General features: G+C 38.1%; 1 protein-coding gene across 4 annotated transcripts in view; it reads right to left on the bottom strand.

The window, feature by feature from the left end:
- Positions 1-24,136, bottom strand: part of CCDC186 (coiled-coil domain containing 186) — a 46,622-nt gene that overhangs the window by 4,834 nt on the left and 17,652 nt on the right. For all 4 annotated transcript variants that reach the window (XM_070363935.1, XM_070363936.1, XM_070363937.1 and 1 more), the window contains 13 exons: positions 22,975-23,101; positions 20,155-20,283; positions 19,171-19,383; positions 17,862-17,981; positions 12,038-12,142; positions 11,461-11,559; positions 11,210-11,296; positions 10,205-10,347; positions 7,226-7,481; positions 6,395-6,584; positions 5,176-5,256; positions 1,735-1,945; positions 19-238 (listed from right to left, as the gene is read on the bottom strand). In XM_070363935.1, coding sequence (XP_070220036.1) covers positions 19-238; positions 1,735-1,945; positions 5,176-5,256; positions 6,395-6,584; positions 7,226-7,481; positions 10,205-10,347; positions 11,210-11,296; positions 11,461-11,559; positions 12,038-12,142; positions 17,862-17,981; positions 19,171-19,383; positions 20,155-20,283; positions 22,975-23,101 — 1,981 coding nt within the window. The remainder of the gene's footprint in view (positions 1-18; positions 239-1,734; positions 1,946-5,175; positions 5,257-6,394; positions 6,585-7,225; positions 7,482-10,204; positions 10,348-11,209; positions 11,297-11,460; positions 11,560-12,037; positions 12,143-17,861; positions 17,982-19,170; positions 19,384-20,154; positions 20,284-22,974; positions 23,102-24,136) is intronic.

Genomic DNA, 24,136 nt, shown 5'->3' with positions numbered 1-24,136 from the left:
AATGAGAAATACAAATACCTTCAAGGTAATATTTTTCAGCAATGTATCCTCCAAAACAGCCTGTAGTTTCCGGTTGATCTCCAAAGAGAGTTCCAATGTTAATCCAGTATCGGCTGGATGGGACGTGTACAAAGATGCCATGATGCCACCCCGCCTACTTAAATGCACTTTGTTAAAATCAGATGCCTCTGAAGAAAGTGTGCCTGATTCTTCTCGTAAAATATAACTCTGAATTATTCTGTAAAATAAAACACTATGACAATTATGTTCCTGCAGAATTTATAAACACTGCAATTTTCAAGAGTGAACTAATCATAAGTGTAAAGATGATGAATAAAATAATTACGTTATTAGGTTAATAACAGAACTATATTAGAACACAGGGGCTTCTCAGGTGGCGCTAGTGGTAAAGAACCAGCCTGCCAATGAGACATAAAAGACTCAGGTTCAATCCCTGGGTTGGGAAGATCCTCTGGAGAAGGGCATGGCAACCCACTCCAGTATTCTTGCCTAGAGAATCCTATGGACAGAGGAGCCTGGTAGGCTATATACAGTCTATAGGGTCACAAAGAGTCGGACATGACTGAAGCAACTTAGCAGTTTTTAGAAAATAAGGGAATTTTTCTTATTCAGATGGCTTTTCAAATGATCCCATTTTTGTTAAAACATGGTATTTAGATTTAAGATATATAAACATGGCTCTATTTTTTTCCTAATGTAAATCAAAATATATGAACAATTTATGTTCCAGTTTCAGTTAATATTTTCTATTTTCTTGTCACTAAACTTAAAACTTGTGTTGTCCTCTTTTTCTTTTAAAAGTCATGGGCAGGGACGTCCCTGGTGGTCCAGTGGCTAAGATTCAATGCTCCCAATGTAGGGGGCACAGGTTCAATCCTTGGTAGGGGAACTAGATCCCACACGCTGCAACAGAGACCCAGCACAGACAAACACAAAAAAATACAAATAAATGTGTGGAAAAAAAGAATGGCTTCGGTAACGTAAAAAAAAATTTTTTTAATAAAAGTCATGGGCAAATTTTCCCCTAAATCTGTAATACCTCACTGTGTCCTGCTCAACAGGAATGATAATCCACAACCCCATTATCTCTTAGAACCACCAGCTTGAAAATAAGAAGCTAAGCAGAGCACAATCTATTTTTAAGTTCAAAGTTATTCTAGTAAACAAGTTTAACACCTACTGAACTCTATATCACCTTAAAGGAAAAACCTATGCCTTCTTTCATTTCTGTATTCCCAAAACCTAGAACAAAACTAAGTGACCAATCAAAGATTGAGAACTATATGATCATAGTTTTAAAACCATTTTTTGAAAGAAAGGCTCTTGATATAATTGATTTTGAACTCAGTAACTTGATCGTATGAATAACGGTATTCTGAACACAGACCCCAGTACCATAACAACACACACTTTGGGACTTCCCTGGTGGTTCAGGGGTTAAGAATCCGCCTGCCAATTGCAGAGGACCTAGGTTCAACCTCTGGTCTGGGAGGATTTCACGCGCCAAGGGGCAACTAAGCCCGTGTGCCACAACTGCTGAAGCCCGCGCACCCTGGAGCCTGTGGTCTGCAACAAGAGAAGCCTCCGCCACGAGGAGCCGAAGTACCACAAGCAGAGGAGCCACGGCTCCCCACAACTAGAGAAAGCTGGCACGCAACAACGGAAACCCAGCACAGCCATAAGCAAACACACAAAGAGGAAAAAAATACATACTTTGTTTTTTTCCTAATTTCTTCCACCAGCTGTTTGATGTGATCCTCCATAAATTCTATCTTCTCATTTTTCCGGGCATGTGCCTTTTGCAGCCTTACTATCCTCTCAATCAGCATGGCCTTGTCTACTTCTGGGAAGTTATCTACAGCTACTGATGACCCAGTATTTTCTGGAGATCGATCTTCTGCACTGCTTCGAGCATTGAGGGACCCTAAGACCAAAAAAAAAATTTAACTTATTGTACTTAGTCTGGAGTCAACTCTAATCTCAGGCATTATTTCTTCTATTATCATTTTCAAATATTCAATCTAACAGAGCTGGGCACAGAACTCAAGTCATATCTGACCATATCTGACCTGAGTTCTTGTTTTTGAATAGACTGATGATACAAAAAAAGGGTCTAAAAAACAGAAATATGAAGTGGCAATAGAGAAATGAGAAACTCAAGACACCAAAATTAAACAGAGACACACAGAAAGAGAAAAAAGTCACAAGACAGAATATAACCAGTAGCTGAAGCTCTGGAGCTGGTCCTCCCAGTAGCTCTGTGACTCTGGACTCTGTATCACAGTCACATCATTTAAAACCGGGAACCATGGTATGATCTGCCTCACTGGACTGCTATCCTCATTTAAATGAGTTACTATGTCCAAAGAGCTTAGAGCAGCATACAGTAAGCACTAAGTAAATGGTGGCTATTTCTTTTTACCAATATCCGTTGAGAAGAACTTCTAATCTTTTTTAATCCCACAAAGACATATTTTTTTCCAATCCCATTTTGTAGATGTAAGTTAAGTAATACTATCTTATTCAAGGTTCAGTTCAGTTCAGTCGCTCAGTCGTGTCCAACTCTTTGCGACCCCATGAATCGCAGCACGCCAGGCCTCCCTGTCCATCACCAACTCCCAGAGTTCACCCAGACTCACGTCCATCGAGTCAGTGATGCCATCCAGCCATCTCATCCTCTGTCATCCCCTTCTCCTCTGGTCCCCAATCCCTCCCAGCATCAGAGTCTTTTCCAATGAGTCAAATCTTCGCATGAGGTGGCCAAAGTACTGGAGTTTCAGCTTTAGCATCATTCCTTCCAAAGAAGTCCCAGGGCTGATCTCCTTCAGAATGGACTGGTTGCATCTCCTTGCAGTCCAAGGGACTCTCAAGAGTCTTCTCCAACACCACACTTCAAAAGCATCAATTCTTCGGTGCTCAGCCTTCTTCACAGTCCAACTGTCACATCCATATGTGACCACAGGAAAAACCATAGCCTTGACTAGACGGACCTTTGTTGGCAAAGTAATGTCTCTGCTTTTGAATATGCTATCTAGGTTGGTCGTAACTTTCCTTCCAAGGAGTAAGCATCTTTTAATTTCATGGCTGCAGTCACCATCTGCAGTGATTTGGGAGCCCAGAAAATAAAGTCTGACACTGTTTCCACTGTTTCCCCATCTATTTCCCATGAAGTGATGGGACCGGATGCCATGAGCTTCGTTTTCTGAATGTTGAGCTTTAAGCCAACTTTTTCACTCTCCACTTTCACTTTCATCAAGAGGCTTTTTAGTTCCTCTTCACTTTCTGCCATAAGGGTGGTGTCATCTGCATATCTGAGGTTATTGATATTTCTCCTGGCAATTTTGATTCCAGCTTGTGTTTCTTCCAGTCCAGCGTTTCTCATGATGTACTATGCATATAAGTTAAATAAGCAGGGTGACAATATGCAGCCTTGATGTACTCCTTTTCCTATCTGGAACCAGTTTGTTGTTCCATGTCCAGTTCTAACTGTTGCTTCCTGACCTGCATACAGATTTCTCAAGAGGTAGGTCAGGTGGTCTGGTATTCCCAACTCTTATACTAGTAAATGGTAGAGCTGGGATCTAAATACCTATGTGTAATCTCAAACCCATGTTCTTTCTACTATACAATTTTTCCACTATTATAAGAGTTGATGATGTTTTTCCCCTACTGTGCAACTCCTGGGAGGCAGTGAAAATGTTGTGGCATGCAGCCTCTAGAGTCTGAGTTCTGTCACTGTGGATCTGGGGAAAGTCAAGACTGATTTCCTTTAGGACAGACTGGCTGGACCTCCTTGCAGTCCAAGGGACTCTCAAGAGTCTTCTCCAACACCACAGTTCAAAAGTATCAACTCTTTGGAGCTCAGCTTTCTTTATGGTCTAACTCTCACATTCATACATGACTACTGGAAAAACCATAGCTTTGACTAGATAGACCTTTGTTGGCAAAGTAATGTCTCTGCTTTTTAATACACTGTCTAAGCTGGTCATTAACTTTTCTTCCAAGGAGCAAATGTCTTTTAATTTCATGGCTGAAGTCAACCAGTTCATCCTAAAGGAAATCAGTCCTGAATATTCATTGGAAGGACTGATGCTGAAGCTGGAACTTCAATACTTTGGCCACCTGATGCAAAGAGCTGACTCATCTGAAAAGATCCTGATGCTGGGAAAGATTGACGGCAGGAGGAGAAGGGGATGACAGAGGATGAGATGGTTGGATGGCATCACCGACTCAATGGACAAGTTTGAGTAAATTCCAGGAGTTGGTGATGGAAAGGGAGGCCTGGCGTGCTGCAGTCCATGGGGTCACAAAGAGTTGGACACGACTGAGTGACTGAACTGAACTGATGGAACCACTCTGAATTTTAAGTTTCCTCATTTATAAAATGGGAATTACAACACTTACCTCACATGACTATTCTGTGAGTAGATATGTTTAAAGCATTCAGCATGGTTCCTAGCATTCCAAATATGATAAATATGCTGACATTTTGCTAATTATCATTCTCACAATGCTATCAATCAAATTTATAGACTATTAATTTTTGTTTTAAACTAGGGGCATTTTTGGAGAAAGAAATGGCAACCCACTCTAGTATTCTTGCCTCGAGAATTCCACAGACAGAGGAGCCTGGAGGGGCTGCAGTCCATGGGGTTGCAAATAGAGTTGAACACGACTAAGCGACTCAACAAGAGGCATATTTACCATGAAAAAGCAAAAAGATTCAGAAATACATACATATATATATTATCTGAAATATGATGATGACCCCACCCCATTAGGTCTCAGGTGTTAAAAGCAATATAAAATTAAAAAGAAAACGGAACACATGCTATACCATATCCTTCATAGAGATGGCTACAAATCCGAACTGAAAAATGGAAGAAGAAATTGTTGCACAGAATGAAAAAGCAGGTAAGGAAAAGGAGGTAAGGAGACGTGGTACAGAACCCCACGACACACTTAGAATCCTGCGTAATGATTACAACTTAAATGTTTTAACTGGAAGTATCTTTTACAAAGTAATTGTATATAACCACTGCTTTTTATAATTCAAAATTAAAGAAAAACATATCGATACCTTGTAAAACAAAAAATGCTATTTCTTTTGATAACTAATCACTGAAAAACAACTATAAAAGCATTAGTTTTTACCTGATGAACTAGAACGACTTCCCATGCTGCTGACTTCTTTATCACAGCTTCCATTCTCAACCTGATCTAACTTTCTTCGTGCTGCAGGAAAAGAAATGGATTACTTGTGACAACAATCATGACCATCTGCCCCCACTATCTCTGATTTTAACTGCTAAAGTCACTTAGGCCAAAATGGCATAAGCGGCAAAAGAAATTTCTTGAATACATACTTTCAGCAGGAGGTCTGTAGGGTCATTCACATAAAATGACATCTAGAAACGCACAGGTCAAATACAAAGTACATGGAAATAATATTATGATAACAACCAATACTGACATCACTTAGGTACACAGAACCTAACTTCTGGAGTCCTGAAAGATTTAAAAGAACTCCACAGTACCAGAAAATCCCCCCAAATTTCCCTTCAATTACATCTATGAAAACTAAATTCTTCTGGCAAGTATCTGAATATATTTCTATTAAGTAAATGCTAAGTCTCTTTTACCATTTTACTTTATGTGACCCTATTTTAATACAAATAAAACAGTGGGGAGTAGTAGAGAACAGGACGTCAGACTATCTCTTATTCATGTGCGTATCCAATCACATAGCAGACTCCATAACTGTATACATTTTTAAATGACAGAAATTTGAGTTCCAGTTCTAGCTGTCAATCATTGTGTTCTGGAAATTTATAACTTTCCTGGATCTCAGTTTCCCCTAAAATTTAGGGTTAGGATTCAACAATCTCTAAGTTAGAGGTCATCAAGGTGGGTGCAGGTACCCTAGATGCTGTACATAACAATTCATAGACAAGTGTAGGCAGAAAATACTAGCACTCTACTTAATTTGATCTTCTTAAATTTATATTTTTCATGTTTTTCTAATGTGCATAAAATAGAGTAATACATGTATACAATTTACAAATTGGAGAACGAATACTTAAATGCTTTTCATTGATAGTAACATGTGATTAACAAAGTCTAGACATTGCTGTCCTGGAAGGCACTTTCCCCATTCTTCTATTCTGTGATCCTGTGAACAAATGTATTTTAGCATAGAACATGCTTTAAACTATTTATGAAACAAAGTTAGTCATTTGGTTTATGAACATTAAAAAGAACCTACAGCTCTACTCAATGTGGGAGAAACTAATGTAAAATATATTTTTTCTATAAATCCTTCAACAAAAAGAAACAAGAACATTTAAGTTCTAAGTGCAGAAGAACTGTATACCTTGCTGAAGTTGTTTGGTAAGATCCTTGACACTAGAGGCATGTTTACGTCTTTGAGTCACTAATTCATCTTTTAATTCTTCAACCTGGGTACTCAATGCTTTAACTTCAGTTTGTCTACAAGTGAGTTCAGCTTGCAGAGCCTGGACTTCCTCTTTTCGCAGTTCTTCTTCTTTTAACAATCTACTTCCCTAAATATTAAAATAAAAATACCGATTTTTGATATGTTTTAATTACTGCCCAGAGTTTAAAACCTTAAAAATACAAGCCCTTTGGTAGTAAATTCTTCTATCATCACTCCTTACCAGGTTGTTTATTGTGTTCCTCAAATTTCTTATGCAGTAAAGTGGGGTGGGGGCAGAAGGGGAGGAGTGATATATTAATGCATCTGCCACCTCACACAAGCAAAACAACATGTGATATAGGTCTCTGTAGTTTTGGACTAAAGTCTTAAATTATTTTTAAGAGTAACTTAAGACCCCCTCACAACTTGGAAATATTAAACCATTTTTAAGCTATAAAAATACAGAAATTTAAAGTCCTATTAAGAAATACATGGTAATTCCAGTTAGGAATGACAAAAATCCTGGTTTTCTTACTTTCAAAAGTGAAATACTTCTTCATAACAATGTTAGGGAGAAATTTTATTAAAAAACACATAAGTTGAAAGGAAAAACTGACATTTCTCAAAGCGTCGGAAATTATCAGAAAGTCTGTGCTTATCCCACCAAAAAGAGCTTAATCATCCACCATTAGGTTTACATCTTTAGGGAAATTTAATTTGTGCTTCTTGCTGTGTTGCCTTAAAAGTTAAATGTACACTAATACTTACCAAATTCATATTTGTCTGTTTCATGTGTTCACATTGGCTTTGTAACTGACTTTCACTACAGGAAAGTTTATCAAACTGTGACTGCAAAGAATTGGATTCAGATTGAAGCTGTGCATTCTTACTAGTGAGCTTTTCTGTAAACAGTAGTAGCTCAGATTCTCTTTTCCTACTGCCTTCGATGTCTTTTTGTAGGTCATTAATCAAAGAATTAAGACTTTCCACTTCTTCCTTCAAATTTTCAATTTCTTGTTTACCTCTAAAAAACAAAGTTTATATTTCAGAAAAAAAATTAACTATTAAAGGACATTAAGGGTTTGAGAATTTTCATTGATTGAAATGCTTTATAAAGGTACTTTTATTCATTCATTCAAATATTTATTTGGATCACTACGAACACCTAATATATGCTAGGAACTAAGAGCTCACTAAGAGCTATAATAAGCAAGACTGATCTAACTCCTGGTTTCAAAGAGCTTTTAATCAAGCACTGTGAAAAAACATTTTTGATGATGAAAGCACAGAGTGTAAGTGATTAAAGTAATACTTAAAGGGTTAGCAAGCTTTTCCTATAAAAGACCCAGACAGGAAACAACATCCTGTTCCTGGGGCACGTGGCCTTTGCTGCAGCTGTTCTAACGGAGCCACGGTCGTGTGAGAGCAGCCACACAGCACATAAGGGGTGACAGTGGCTGTGCACCCAAAAAGAGTTTCTCTACAAAAAAAGGCAGTGCACTGGAATGCCCTGCGGGCCAGAGTGCAAATTCCTGAGTAAGAGCAGAAGCAGGAGTGAGTGGGAGAAGACAACACATTCCAGGTAGAGGAAACAGTATGTGCAAAGCTGGGGAGGGAACGAGAGAATGACGTCTTGTTGATACTAACAGACAGATATTCAATACTGATGAGGATAAAGACTGTCCTATATCCTAGCACTTACACAGGGCTCCACACCTAGGAGACAATTAATCCACGTCTGTTAACCAACTACTGCTAAAATACAGAATGAAAAAGGAGAACGCACAGGAGGAGAAGTGATGTTACTAATGATCATCCAAGCCATGTTAAGGCATCTGAACTCACTAGGCAATTCTTGAGGCAATGGGAATCACTGAAAGGTCTGAGACTTCCTTTTTAAAAAAGATCATGTTAACTACACTGTAGTAAACTGACTAAAAGGGAAGTAAGCAAACAACAACAATAGCAACAGTTTAGAAGCCGTGGCAGTTTTCTAGATGAGAGCTGATAATGGCTTAGATGATGGTAGTAGCAATGGGGATGTAAAAAGTAAATGGACTTGAAAGATACTAATGAGTTAGCATCAGAAATATTTTGTGACTGGTGACGTCTGAGGGAAAGGATAGAAGAGCCAAGGGTAATCCCCAGGTTTCTGGATTGGAAAATCGTTTGGATGTCACACTCATCACTCATCTCAGCAACATCAGAGAAATGTATTTGCAGGCAAGACAGATGAACCAGTTTGGGACATGTTAAAAAGTTTGAGGTGTCTTTGATATTTGCATGTCTAGAGCTCAGCAAAAGGGGTTAAAGATAATAACTTGAAGGTTCTGCAATACATTACAGGAAGAGTTAGGATCGCCCAAGGGTATAATAAAATAAGAATAAAAGACAGCTTAATGACAGAAAGAGAGGGCTACCAAGGAGACAAAAAAAGACTGGCTAGAAAGTTAGGGAGGAACACCAGGAGAGCACAACGAAATTCATTTGGTTTCAGCCAAAGGAATGGAGCATGTCAAGAAAGGTAAGGGGCTGAGTGTGTCCATACTGAGAACTCAAGCATGGCTTAATCTGGGAAGTATCTACTCTATTTAAGGATGTATTAGCAGTTTGTAACAGTACGTTGGGGAAGCTTGAAGAAAATGGAGAGAAATAGAAGAGCAAAGGATGCACACAAATGGGAGGAGGGCTACAGATGATTCTATAAAGATGTGGTTGTGAAGAAAAGGAGAAGGGCGATCACAGGATTTCTGAAGTTTTTAAGATGGAGCAACATTTAAATGTAGACAGAAGAAAAGAGGGAGACAGTGAAAAGAGGGACGTAAGAGATAAAGGAAAAAGAAGGAATAATCGAGGAAGACCCTGAGAAGGCAGAAGAGCGTGGGATCCACAGTAGAAGTAGAGACCACAATTCGATTCAGAAATAGGAACATTTCTTGCACAAAAACAGAAGGAAAAGAAAAACGACTGCAGACGCAGGCAAGCTCACAGGACTGACGGCAAGAGGCTGAGAGGTGTCACCTGACAGCCCCCTTTTTTCTGCCAAGAGTAAAGGGCAAGGAGAGAGAGGAGATTACTGTGAAAGCAGTATGGTTTGGAACAGACGCTAAGAAGATGGGGGAGAAGACTCTAAGGACATACGGTAGGACTGCGGGTGCAGCAGTAGTCCCAGCTGAGGTTGCTAACCATGAATTTATAGCAGCAGCATCTGGATGATGGTGAAGATCTCTTCAGCAACACTCAGCAGCCTGGGTGTTGGTAGGGTATAACAAAGAAGATATTTGGATCCAGTCTGAATCCAGGCTTTGTCAAGTCCTAAGCAGAACTCAGCTAACTGGTGTTATAAGAAGCCAAGGAATAATGTTACCTCCTGATTGCAAGCTACATACATGCAAAGATATAGACAGAGATACAAATCTACCTTTTAGAAGAAACACTACTGTGTATAAGTAACAGAATTTGAAAGCTAAGGAATGGATTTAAAAAAAAACCCCACAATCCATTCTGTCTTATAAATAATTACTGCCAATGTTTACATAAGAATATAAACTTTGATTTTTAGAAGCGTGTTGGGAACCTCAAAAATAATCCAAAACAGTTCAAATGAAGATAGGAATTAAAAATTTTTTTGCCTAGTAAAATATAAGATTATTCTTATTTAATGCAATGACTGCATTTAAAAACACCAACTTAGATAGAATCAAAAAGCCTGTTGATTAGCACAAACAGAAGTCGCTCATTTTATACCTTTGATGCTGCTCCTGTATCTGATCTGCAATTTTCACTTTGTCCAACAAATTCTGAATTTCAGCTTTTTGGCGATTAATAATCTCTTTATATTTTGATAATTCATCTTCTGTCCTCAATCGTTCATCTTCTAGACATTTTACCTATCAAATAATCATAAGCAAGTTAAACTACAAAACAGTATTTTCTTGTTCCTTATTAGCTATTTCAGATAGTGGTTATATTTTAATAACCTGAGCTGAATTGTGAAGCAGTATTAATTAACATGAAGAAAATACAGCGAGAAGTTAATACTCCTGTGTTTCAGTCTCAGATTTCTCATGATTTAGTCATGGCAGTTTTAGCATGCCACTTCATTTTTGCTGCACCTCCATTTTCTCATCTGAAGAGGATATACCTTCCCTTACCTACCTCAAAGTACTGGCATAAAGAAAAAATAGAAGGGCACATGAAAGACACTTTAAAAATTAAGTGATCATAAATTCAAGACGGTTACCTAAAAGCTTATTTCTAAGTAAATGAAACATACACAATGATAGCATATTTGACACATATTAAAAGGGATACTATTCTTATAAGGACCATAAACACTGGAAAAGACTTGGGAGACTGTTAAAAATTAAACCTGTATACAAGACTATGAAATATATTCAAGAGAAATGTACAGTCTTTCTATTATTTTCTGACATAGTTCTAAAGCCCATGTATCTTCCCAATTAATTTGCTAGTAAGACTGCCTTTAGATCAGAGGTCCAAGGACAAGTTACAGATAGAGCAAATGTGCTGTGAGACAGGAATGTTTGGCAAACACTTTAAAGGGACTGAAATGGAAGACATTTTTATTTATCTAAGAGTCAATTTTGTTGCTAGGGAATTGACACGCTACTTCTTGATTTTAGATTATTTCTATATAAATATCCTTCCCCCAACATTTAAACATCAGAATGAGGACTAAATGAAAGCTGTTTACCCGTCCTCTAGGGTCATGACTACAGACTGAATTACCTTTGTTCTCAGTGTCCTGAGCTCATCCATGCCCTCCTTAAATGTCCTCTTCAGATCTTCTAGTTCCTTTATTTTGGCATGATGCATCTTTTTAAAAGTTCAAAAGAAACCACAAATCATTATATGCTAAACCAGATCTAACATTTATTGCCTGCTCCTTCTAAAAGACCTTAAAAGTAGATGGCAATAAGCACTTGTTTCTCTCCTTCAATATTACACCATCTAAGGTATACAAATACAGAGCTACTCACTTCTAGCTGGTCAGATTTTTCTTGCATTTGTTTTTCAAGTTCTCCTTTTGTGACTCTAAGCTTGGCATCAAGCTCATTTGATTTAATTTCTTCTGACTCCTAAGGGAAAAGAAATGACAAAAGTATGGCAAGTTTTAAAGTTTTATGCTTTGAAATGTGAAGACGGCTTTTGCAATTAAGTTTACTAATCATAAAATACACAGCTCATGCATCTAAAATTGATGACTGCATTAAATATTTTAAATATATCAATTTTGCACAACAGAAGAGAGTATTTAATATGCATATTATACAGAGTGGGCTTTTTTTTTTCTAAGTTATACATTTCCTTGTACTCATCTTTCTTCTAAAGTTTTACAGTGTTTTTATTTGTCCAAAAACTTTTCTAATAAGATTTCTATTTAAGCTGCAAGTATTTTAACATAGGAAATAGCCTGCATTTAATTTAGCTGCCCTAGAAAATCTACTCCACACTTCAAATACTACAGATACAAAAATTTATGAAACAAGAGTATTAATATTTGCTAAAACTTGTTATAACTTGTTATAAATAAATCTATTCAAAACTTTAGCATACCTGATATGTTTTTATCATATCTTGACAATTTTTCCTAATCTGATCTGCTTCTTCCTTTGCTTGAGTTAATTTTGTTGTTGTTTCTTTGAGTTTATCTTTGGTTTCCTGCATTGACAAAAAGATAGTGTGAGATGACAGAAAATAGATATTGGTCTCTGCCCCCAATTCCTGACAGAGCTCCTGAAACCCCTCATAGCCTGGGCCCAGGCCTGGCGTCTGAAGTGGCAGGCTGGGGAGGTTTTGTGGGACTGACACTCTCTCTGGATAGACAATATCAAAGTGAGTTCAACTGTAGGTCACTCGGCTGGTGTCACACACAACTGCTAAGGGAAAAGCCTCCACACACTGGTAACCAAAGGAGTCAGCAGTGAAGTGTTCTGTGTTAAAGTAAAGGGGACACGCAAGAAGAAACCCACAGGAGGGAACTGGATTTTCCCTATGCTGGAGGAACGGTTTTTTTTTTTTTTAATTTACAGACAGCAACAAGGCTGGCATGGTGATGTGATGACTGGTGAGAACCATGGCCAGAGAGTAGAGAAAGTTCTTGTCTCAGCACTGCCACTGGAGTCAGAAACTATTCCAGTAACAATACTTTGCACTTCTGACAAAAAACTAATGTGGCCTGCACAGCTGATTGATCAAGTCATTGAATAAAGTCAAATTTGATAGTTTTCAGCAAATCAGTAGAAGTTACTAACTTGAAAAGACAAAAATGCAAAATGTTTAAGCAGTTCTTTGTAGACCCACATAAAAGACGATTCTTTGTTTTATGGCCAAGGTACCTATTCAGAACTTTTTTTTTTACAGATTCATGCTGCAATTTGGTTTCTCTTCCTCACCACTCTATTAAAATAGCCATTCGGATGGTTTGCATGGAAGACTTTCTCATCAGATCCAGCTGCTTTTTCTAATTTCTTATTCCTGACTTACCTATTCCAGTTCTGATCCACTCCTGACTCTTTCAATAGCCTTCCTCTGTCTATAAGGCAGTATATTTTTTTCCCCCACCCGCTTCTTCCCTTCTCTCTTTTCTTACCTTGCTGGACTTCCTGTAGTGATTGTCCAAGTACAGCCCTACCCTTCAACTTCAACGTTCTCCACCAGAGTACCCGTACAGTGCCATATTTGGGGTACCACGTGGATTTCTAATGAAAATTTAGGTATCATCTTCTCCTGGCAGGTTCCCTTTAGGAAGGGACAGAAGCTGCTATTCTGCCTTCCCACAGATAGAATCCAGGGAACGCCGACACTGGAACAAATGGTACTTTCTACTGTAGCTCATTACATGCTTCCCTACTGAGAAGACAGTTCTGGCTTACAGCTAGCTCAGTATTCACATATGAACTGTTCATGTAATAAATACCAAATTAATGAAGGAATACTTAACATGAATCTTCTGTTCTAGTCAGGCTGGTTTTCCCAAACACCAAATCTCCCTTTTCTCCTTATCTTGTTCCTCCACTTGGAATGCCTTTCCCTTCATCTCTTGATATAAATTCCATCTACACTTCAGATACCACTTCCTATATGTCACTTTGTTTTTTGATAAATTTACTACACAATTAAGTGTCTAGTGACATACTTTCAGTTGCAGGTCTTTTAATAATAATTTGGCTTATATTAAAACAGTGACTTTTAAAATATAAACATTTGAAGGCTTTTTCAAATACTGTTTTTTAAAATATGAGAATATTAGCTCAACAAGAGGAGGGAGAAATAAAGGAACTTTATCTGTAGCCCCCCCACTTCTATATCATCAATAACTAAAGCAGAGCTTGACACACAGAGGCACTCACTCCATTCATTCAGAACGTAGCAGCTGAGACATTCCAGTACGTCAAATACAATTTTAAACGGTGTGTAGCCATCCCAGTGTGAACCCTAAGGATTCTTGCTCCTATTCCTTCTGGCAGTTCTTCCACTGCCCATATATCAGCAGTTGCCTAACACTCATTTGTGGATCAGCAATTAGCTCAGAATCCCACCATTCTCTAACCTTTGACCATTGTCAACACAGACACCCAAGACGGACAGGTCATGGTGGTGAGTCCTGACAAAACGTGGTCCACGGGAGAAGGGAATGGCAAACCACTTCAGTATTCTTGCCTTGAGAACCCCATGAACAGTATGAAAAGGCAAAAAGATAGGACACTGAAAGATGAACCCCCCAGGTCGGTAGGTGCCCCATATGTTACTGGAGATCAGTGGAGAAATAACTCCAGAAAGAATGAAGAGATGGAGACAAAGCAAAAACACCACCCAGTTATGGATGTGATTAGTGATAGAAGTAAAGTCTGATGCTAAAAAGAGCAATATTGCACAGGAACCTGGAATGTTAGGTCCATGAATCAAGGCAAATTGAAAGTGGTCAAACAGGAGATGGCAAGAGTGAACATCAACATTTTAGGAATCAGAGAACTAAAATGGACTGGAATGGGCGAATTTAACTCAGATGACCATTGTATTTACTACTGTGGGCAAGAATCCCTTAAAAGAAATGGAGTAGCCCTCATGGTCAACAAAAGAGTCTGAAATGCAGTACTTGAATGCAATCTCAAAAACGACAGAATGATTTCTGTTCGTTTCCAAGGCAAACCATTCAATATCACAGTGATTCAAGTCTATGCCCCAACCAGTAATGCTGAAGAAGCTGAAGTTGAACGGTTCTATGAAGACCTACAAGATCTTCTAGAACCAACACCCAAGAAAGATGTCCTTTTCATAATAGGGGACTGGAATGCAAAAGTAGGAAGTCAAGACATACCTGGAGTAACAGGCAAATTTGGCCTTGGAGTATAGCATGAAGCAGGGCAAAGGCTAATGAGAGTTTTGCCAAGAGAACGCACTGGTCATAACAAACACCCTCTGCCAATAACACAAGAGAAGACTCTATACATGGACATCACCAGATGGTCAATACCGAAATCAGATTGATTATATTCTTTGCAGCCAAAGATGGAGAAGCTCTATAAAAAAGATCTTATTGACCCAGATAACCATGATGGTGTGATCACTCACCTAGAGCCAGACATCCTGGAGTGTGAAGTCAAGTGAGCCTTAGGAAACATCACTATGAACGAAGCTAATGGAGGTGATGGAATTCCAGTTGAGCTATTTCAAATCCTAAAAAATGATGCTATGAAAGTGCTGCACTCAATATGCCAGCAGATTTGGAAAACTCAGCAGTGGTCACAGGACTGGAAAAGGTCAGTTTTCATTTAAATTCCTAAGAAAGGCAATGCCAAAGAATGCTCAAACTACCACACAATTGCACTCATCTCACACACTAGTAAAGTAATGCTCAAAATTCTTCAAGTCAGGCTAAAACAGAATGTGAACCATGAACTTCCAGATGTTCAAGCTGTATTTAGAAGAGGCAGAGGAACCAGAGATTAAATTGCCAACATCCAACTGAATCATCGAAAAAGCAGGAGAATTCCAGAAAAACATCTATTTCTGCTTTATTGACTATGCTAAAGCCTTTGACTGTGTGGATCACAATAAACTGTGGAAAATTCTGAAAGAGATAGGAATACCAGATCACCTGACCTGCCCCTAAAGATACCTGTACGCAGGTCAGGAAGCAAAAGTTAGAACTGGACATGGAACAACAGACTGGTTCCAAATACGGAAAGGAGTATGTCAAGGCTGTATATTGTCACCGTACTAGGAAATCACTCCTGAATATTCACTGGAAGGACTGATGCTGAAGCTGAAACTCCAATACTTTGGCCACCTGATGTGAAGAACTGACTCATTTGAAAAGACCCTGATGCTGGGAAAGATTGAAGGTGGGAGGAGAAGGGGATGACAGAGGATGAGATGGTTGGATGGCATCACCAACTCAATGGACATGAGTTTAGGTAGGCTCTGGTAGTTGGTGATGGAAAGGGAGGCCTGGTGTGCTGCAGTCTGTGAGGTCTCAAGCAGTCAGACATGACTGAGTGACTGAACTGAACTGAACATAGACACCTATCCCTACAGTTTTCTCTGATAATATTATATACAAATATCCAAAGGTTAACAGTTCCTGCATGTGTGCTAAGTTGCTCAGTCGTGTCCATCTCCTTGCAACTAACATTTCTACAAACTTGAATTATTTAAAGAGATAACAGGGACTTCCCTGGTGGTCCAGTGGCTAAGACTGCACACCCCCAGTGCAGTGGGCCCAGGTTTGATCCCTGGCCAGGGAGCCAGATTTCAAATGCCACAACTAAAACCTAGTGCAGCCAAATCATTATCAATACATTTTAAAAAGCCAAAGTTAAAAAATCCCATCTAATTTAACATATAAATCATGCAAGAAAGTAGTTTTTCATAATTCGGAAAACTCAGCAGCGGCCACAGGACTGGAAAAGGTTAGTTTTCATTTCAGTCCCGAAGAAAGGAAATGCCAAAGAATGCTCAAACTACCATACATTTGCACTCATCTCACACGCTAGTAAGGTAATGCTCAAAATTCTTCAAGCCAGGCTTCAGCAATAGTGAACTGTGAACTTCCAGATGCTCAAGCTGGTTTTAGAAAAGGCAGAGGAACCAGAGATCAAATTGCCAACATCCGCTGGATCACCAAAAAAAGCAAGAGAGTTCCAGAAAAACATCTATTTCTGCTTTATTGACTATGCCAAAGCCTTTGACTGTGTGGATCACAATGAACTGTGGAAAATTCTGAAAGAGATGGGAATACCAAACCACCTGACCTTCTTCTTGAGAAACCTATATACAGGTCAGGAAGCAATAGTTAGAACTGGATATGGAACAACAGACTGGTTCCAAATAGGAAAAGGAGTACGTCAAGGCTGTATACTGTCACCCTGCTTATTTAACTTATATGCAGAGTATATCATGAGAAATGCTGGTCTGGATGAAGCACAAGCTAGAATCAAGACTGATGGGAGAAGTATCAATAACCTCAGATATGAAGATGACACCACCCTTATGGCAGGAAGTGGAGAGGAACTAAAAAGCCTCTTGATGAAAGTGAAAGAGGAGAGTGGAAAAATTGGCTTAAAGCTCAACATTCAGAAAACGAAGATCATGGCATCCAGTCCCATCACTTCATGGGAAATAGACGGGGAAACAGTGGAAACAGTGAGAGCCTTTTATTTTGGGGGCTCCAAAATCACTGCAGATGGTGATTGCAGCCATGAAATTTAGAGACGCTTGCTCCTTGGAAGGAAAGTTATGACCAACCTAAACAGCATATTCTAAAGCAGAGACGTTACTTTGCCAACAAAGGTCCATCTAGTCAAGGCTATGGTTTTTCCTATGGTCACGTATGGATGTGAGAGTTGGACTGTGAAGAAAGCTGAGTGCCAAAGAATTGATGCTTTGGAACTGTGGTGGTGGAGAAGACTCTTGAGAGTCCCTTGGACTGCAAGGAGAGCCAACCAGTCCATCCTAAAGGAGATCAGTCCTGGGTGTTCTTTGGAAGGACTGATGCTGAAGCTGAAACTCCAATACTTTGGCCACCTGATGCGAAGAACTGACTCATTGAAAAGACCCTGATGCTCAGAAAGATCGAGGGCAGGAGGAGAAGGGGATGACAGAGGATGAGATGGCTGGATGGCATCACCAACTCAATGGACTTGAGTTTAGGTAGGCTCCGGTAGTTGGTGATGGACAGGGAGGACTGACGTGCTGCAATTCATGGGGTCACAAAGAGTTGAACACAACTGAGCGACTGAACTGAATCACGAAATATTTTGGCTCAAGCTATACTACAGGAGTCACTAAAATAAGCTTTATGCCTGATTAATAACTATTGCTATATTTGTTCTTAAAACTGATTCTAATAGTTTTTCCACTGTGTTACAGTACTTACCTTATGTGAATCCATTTCTGCTTTTAATTTGTTTTGTGCCCATTTTACTTTAATGATGTGAGAGTTGATATCTTCCTTTAATTTGTCTATTTCTCTGATGAGTCTAGTAGCTTCACCTTCCTAAAATAATATCACTCGGTCATATTTTTCATTTAAACAACCAACAATCATTTGTGTGTCTTTCATATCTCAAGATTATCAGTGCAATCCAGGGGCTAGCACTTTATGGCTTACAAGCGATAAAACTGATTTAAAGTTTAAATCATAAGAGGAAAGTAAAAATCCTAAAACCAATGAACAGATATAAGATGATTAACATTTATACTTTAACCGACTATTATGTTTTGTGAGTATAAGCACACCTCTGGTGCTTCCCAAAAGGCTAACATAAGGTGAAATGTAAATTAAATTGGTTTTGCCAGAATTACTGACAACAATGACAACATTGCTAAACTAAAACTTAGTAGAAAATAACACTGATTATCAAGAAATGATAACCTGCTGGACACAAAACTATGCCATGAGGCTGTTAGTTAAAAGCAAAGGCTCTGAATAGCTCAGTAATTAAATCTCTTTAAACAGCATCTAAAAACATGTTTTTCTGCAAGAAAAATATAAATCCTATTCTATGAGCATTACATTAAAATTCTGGTCAATTATACTTCTCGCTCAAAAACTAGGCTTCCCTGGTAGCTCGGCTGTTAAAGAAATATGCCTGCAATGTAGGAGACCCCAGTTCGATTCCTGGGTTGGGAAGATCCCCTGGAGAAGGGACAGGCTATCCACTCCAGTAGTCTTGGGCTTCCCTGGTGGCTAGGTTGGTAAAGAATCTGCCTGCAATGAGGGAGACCTGGGTTTGATCCCTGGGTTAGGAAGATCCCCTGGAGAAGGGAACAGCTACCTACTGCAGTATTCTGGCCTAGACAATTCCATGGATTGTATAGTCCATGGGGTCGCAAAGAGCTGGACATGACTGAGTGACTTTCACTTTCCTGTGTATCTTTTACGAAAGTAAAATCTTCCTTTGAAGCATGAAGTCATTTCTACAACATGTAGATTTTAAAAGAAAGTTTTAAAAAAGATCTAATAAACAACATGTGTCAGTTTCTCATGTTTTCACAGCAAAAACGTTTTGCAGTGACTAACAAGATATTGTAATTATTAAAGCATTCACATTCTTTGAAGGTAAACTAACAAAACAGCTTTATGTTTAACAGTGGTTGAACCATGTTAATTTATGATTATTTGATTAAATAAGGAAAAGCAAAGAGAATAAGCTTCAGGTAAGGTACAACAGCAAAAGTGATACCTTTGTTTCATACAGCTGGTGTAATCGTCCTTTCTCCTGAGAAAGTTGCTTAATTTTGTTAGTGTTTTTCTCACATTCTTTATTTGCATCTCTAAGTTTTTTTTCAAGCATCTCTTTTTCCTTTCGAAGGTCTAAAGATTCCTTCTCACCTCTTACATACTTCATTACCATTGCTTCTTTTTCCTGGCGTGCCTCTTCACATTTCTTGTTGGCCTTTGAAAAAAGTATCTAGCATTAATAAAATATGGTTTTTAAAGTAAAAATAAACTAAAACAAATAATATTTTCCTACAATATCACCAATTTATTTTTTGATTTTTGCACATTTTGGGGACCCGTGTCATGAAATCATAAAAAAGAAATGATACGATGAACAAATTAATATCACTAACATCTGCTTCTTCCCTTTCCTATTTCACTTCCTTTGGCTAATACAGATGCTATTTTCTGTTTATGCCTTCAGATCACTTTTCCACTCTTTCCTAGCCTGCCCTGTGTTCTGGGAAAATGACCAGCAGGGACTATATTAACAAGTTTCTTTATCCTCATACAAAGAAAAGGTTTGGAAGAAGACATGTTTTACTGTTTGAATTGTTATTGTGTACAATTTATTATCATTCTGTTTTTATTTTAAAATATAATCCTAATTCTAACAGTTATTTTAATGAAACTATGTTTGGGTTTATTAAAGCTATCAATTTCTTAATGTCTTATCCTCTATATTTTTCTTTAATTAGTATAAAAGGTTTGAGAACTGATAGTATAAGTGTTAAGCATGTAACATTCCTATTGCTCAGGGTCAGCATATTGTAAAGAATCACAGAAATAAGAGTCGAAGTTTTTTGTAGTTAACATACATTTATGTAATGCTTTAGTATTTTTAAAATCCTATTCCTAATACACACTAACGTCTAAAATTATCTAACAGGGTTAAATAAACAAAAAGTCAACAGAAAGTTAATGATAATGATGATTTGAAAAATACCTGTTCCATCCGATGGGCCATCTCTTTGTGTAATTGCTGAATTGCATTTTTGGCTGCAATGTCTTGAGCTAATACTTTATCTTTGGAAGCCTGAACTTCTTTATTAAGTTCCTCTATTCTTGTTTCCAACTGTAAAGAAAATTATTTCCAGATTATTTTTATATCTATAACAAACAGACCACTAACATTTCAAATAAATATAAATTATATATATATGAGCATAAAGAATTCAAGAATATACTTCAGCCATAGACATAAAAAGTAAACATTAATGATGTGCCAATATATCATTAGAATTAAGTCAGTATAAATCTGAAGCAGACTCTGAGAAGAAAGATGGTAAGCTCTAGAGTAATTATCAATAACTCAAAAAAGTTAAAATATCATGAAAAAAATTTAAATGTTACATATTTACTTAATGCAATATAAAGCAGTAAGTGAGGAATAGGGAAACAAAATAGGAACATACCAAAAAAGACATAAAGAAACTATAGACATAAAATACTCAAAAATGGTAGACATAAATCTATAAACCTAACCCATAACCCTAATCTTAAATATTGTAAAAGCCACAACTTGATAGAAATCTTGAAAAAATTACACTAAGAAGCTAGATATTACATGATTCCACTTATATGAAGGAAAAGGAAGCATATATGATTCCATTTATATGAAATATTCAGAACTGGCAAATATATAGAGGGACAGAAAGTAGGTAGTTGTCCCCTAGAGCTGAGGAGAGACAGCTGACAGGGGCTGGAGGGAAATGAGGGGTGACTACCACGGGCTTGCAGTTTTCTCCTGTGATAAAATTTTCTAGAACTGTGACAAAATGTACAACTAAAAACCACCAAACCGTATACTAAAATGAGTGAATTAAGTGGTATGTGAATTATATATCAATGAAACTGCTATAAAAAACCCTACATGTTAGCTTACATATAGTACACATGTACTACTTTTCCTTATGACAACACTGTCCAACACAATACAAGCCCAATTTTTTAGTAGCAACATTTTAAAAAGTAAAAAGAAACAGGTGAAATAAGTGTTTTATTAAACCCAATGTATACAGAATATCATTTCAACAGGTGGTCAACATTAAAGAAACTGAGCCATTTTACCCCTGTTTGTACTAAGTCTTTGAAGTGCACATTTCACACTTACATCACCTCTGAATTTGGACTAGCCACCTTTCACATGCCCAATATCATGATGGCTAGAGGCAGCCATATTAAGTGGTACAGATTCAAAGATAAAATTAGGAAAGAAAACTCTGCTATACTGGCTAGCAAAAGAAAGGTCAATCGAATTTTCTCCTTTAAAAAGGCACAACCACTAACAAGTTCAAGAAAAGAACAGCTCTGGTTAGCCTCCATCTGTTTATTCTGAAGTTTCTGGTCATCAGCAGTGATCTGTCTACCAAAATTCATATTCAGCCCCACACTTTAAAATTAAGGCACCTTCACTTTAAAATTCTAAATTTGGTCTACATGTGGTAGATGACACACACACACACACAAATCAGGATTAAACTTTCCCGATTAAGTATAATTTCATTAAGTATAACAAAGTGTAAGTAAGTGAAACTTGGTTTAACTTTTCATTATGGTACTACCAGCTGTTTACTTTTATTTTCATTATACAGCTTTCTGTGAAAGATGAGGCAAAAAGAAAGACTTTTAAGGCTACCATGTTTCTAACCTTTTCCACAGAAGAAAAGTGAAAGTGAAAGCCACTCAGTCATGTCTGATTCTTTGCAACCCCATGGACTATATATATAGTCCATGGAAGTCTCCTGGCCAGAGTACTGGAGTTGTAGCCTTTCCCTTCTCCAGAGGATGGATCTTCCCAACCCAGGGATCGAACCCAGGTCTCCCACAATGCAGACAGATTATTTACCAGCTGAGCAACAAGGGAAGCCCAAGAATACTGGAGGGGGTAGCCTATCCCTTCTCCAGCAGATCTTCCTGACCCAGGAATTGAACTGGGGTCTCCTTCATTGCAGGCGATTCTTTACCAGCTGAGCTACCAGGGGGAAAAAAAAAAAAGGCAGCTCAAAAAGATAAAGAGCGGCTGAGCTACCAGTCTAGAATATGCACTTTGCTGATCCAAGCATCACAGTACATTAAAAAAAAAAAAAAAAAAGGAAAGGAAAGGCTTGGGGAAACTAGCTAACCAGATAAAATCTGAAGTAAGAGAGTCAGCCTTCAGTATAGTTTATAAAATACTAAGAACAGAACTACATTGAACTATCAGCTTAAAAGGGCTTCCCAGCTGGCACTAGTGGTTAAGAATTTGCTTGCCAATGCAGGAGATCTAAGAGACGCAGATTCAATCTCTGTGTCAGGAAGATCCCCTGGAGAAGCAAATGGCAACCCACTCCAGTATTCTTGCCTCAAGAATCCCATGGACAGAGGAGCCTGGTGGGCTACACTCTATGGAGTCACAAAGGGTGGGACACAACTGAAGCAACTTAGCATGCACGTATGCATAAGCTGTAAAACCTTCTAAGGCCAGATACAAACGTTTAGGTATATACTGCTTCTTCTGAAACAATCTATTTGACTGCCAAACAAACTGTCTTTCCTTCTCAGATATCTATTATAGATAGAATACTGCCACACATATCATATAAAAATATTAATTTACATAAAACAGAAAGATAAGGCTAGGATTCCCATTTCATAAGAGAGAATGCGTCACATACCAAGCAATCTTCTGCATTTAAAGTATGATTTAATTTACAGAACTTCGATTTATATACAAATTTTCAGGAATGTATTTAAGAACAGACTTCTAAGATTTTTGTCTTTTTACCTGTTTAATTGTGTTCATATGCTGCTTCTCTGTTTCTGTTCTTTTTTTAAGTTCTTCTCTTAAATTGTCTTTTTCTGAACAAATGTCTAAGATGAGTTCCTGATGCTTCTTATTTTCTTTAATTAACCTAAATATAAAAAGGCCAGTATAAGTAAAACATAATTTAAAATGTGGAAAATAATCTGTTTGCAGACTGAGGTGGAGATACTTATGATTAATAAACTAATATTTCCAAGAAGTTCTTTGGTAATGATATATTTCTTGGACTCCAAAATCACTGCAGATGGTGACTACGGCCAAGAAATTTAAAAGACCCTTGTTCCTTGGAAGAAAAGCTATGACCAACCTAGACAGCCTATTAAAAAGCAGAGATATCACTTTGCCAACAAAGGTCCATATAGTCAAAGCTATGGTTTTTCCAGTAGTTATATATGGATGTGAGAGGTGGAGCATAAAGAAGGCTGAGCACCAAAGAATTGATGCTTTCAAACTGTGCTGCTGGAGAAGACTCTTGACAATCCCTTGGAGAGCAAGGAGATTAAACCAATCAATCCTAAAGGAAATCAACCCTGAATATTCATTGGAAGGACTGATGCTGAAGATCCAATACTATGGCCACCTGATGTGAACAGTCGACTCATTGGAAAAGACCCTGATGCTAGGGAAGACTGAGGACAGGAGGAGAAGGGGGCGACAGAGGATGAGATGGTTGGATGGCATCATCAACTCAACGGACATGAGTTTGAGCAAGCTTCAGGAGCTGGTGATGGACAGGGAAGCCTGGTGTTCTGCAGTCCATGGGGTTGCAAAAAGTCAGACACGACTGAGTGACTGAACAACATATTATACTTTACAAAACATTCTCTGGCAAACAGGCTATTACCCTTTTCCTAGAAATCTGTATGTTTCAAATTAAGTGAAATATAAGCAGATAAAGAATACCACACTCTTTTATGTCTTAAGGCATACGAATTATGTGCTCCATCCCTTCAAAACTGGAGTCCCTTCAAATCAGTCAGGGTCAATCAGGTATAATGTTTCCCCTCCAAGCACGTGTCTGGAGACAGGCACTGTTGGAAGTCACTACGTGGAAAGCATTGCTACAGCCTTTCTATGGGTAGAGGCAGGGTTGCTGCTAAACATTCTACAATGCAGGACAGCC

The sequence above is a fragment of the Bos mutus genome, chromosome 26, assembly GCF_027580195.1.
Source record: "Bos mutus isolate GX-2022 chromosome 26, NWIPB_WYAK_1.1, whole genome shotgun sequence".
NCBI lineage: Eukaryota > Metazoa > Chordata > Mammalia > Artiodactyla > Bovidae > Bos > Bos mutus.
This window is presented reverse-complemented; position numbering and strand designations above follow the sequence as displayed.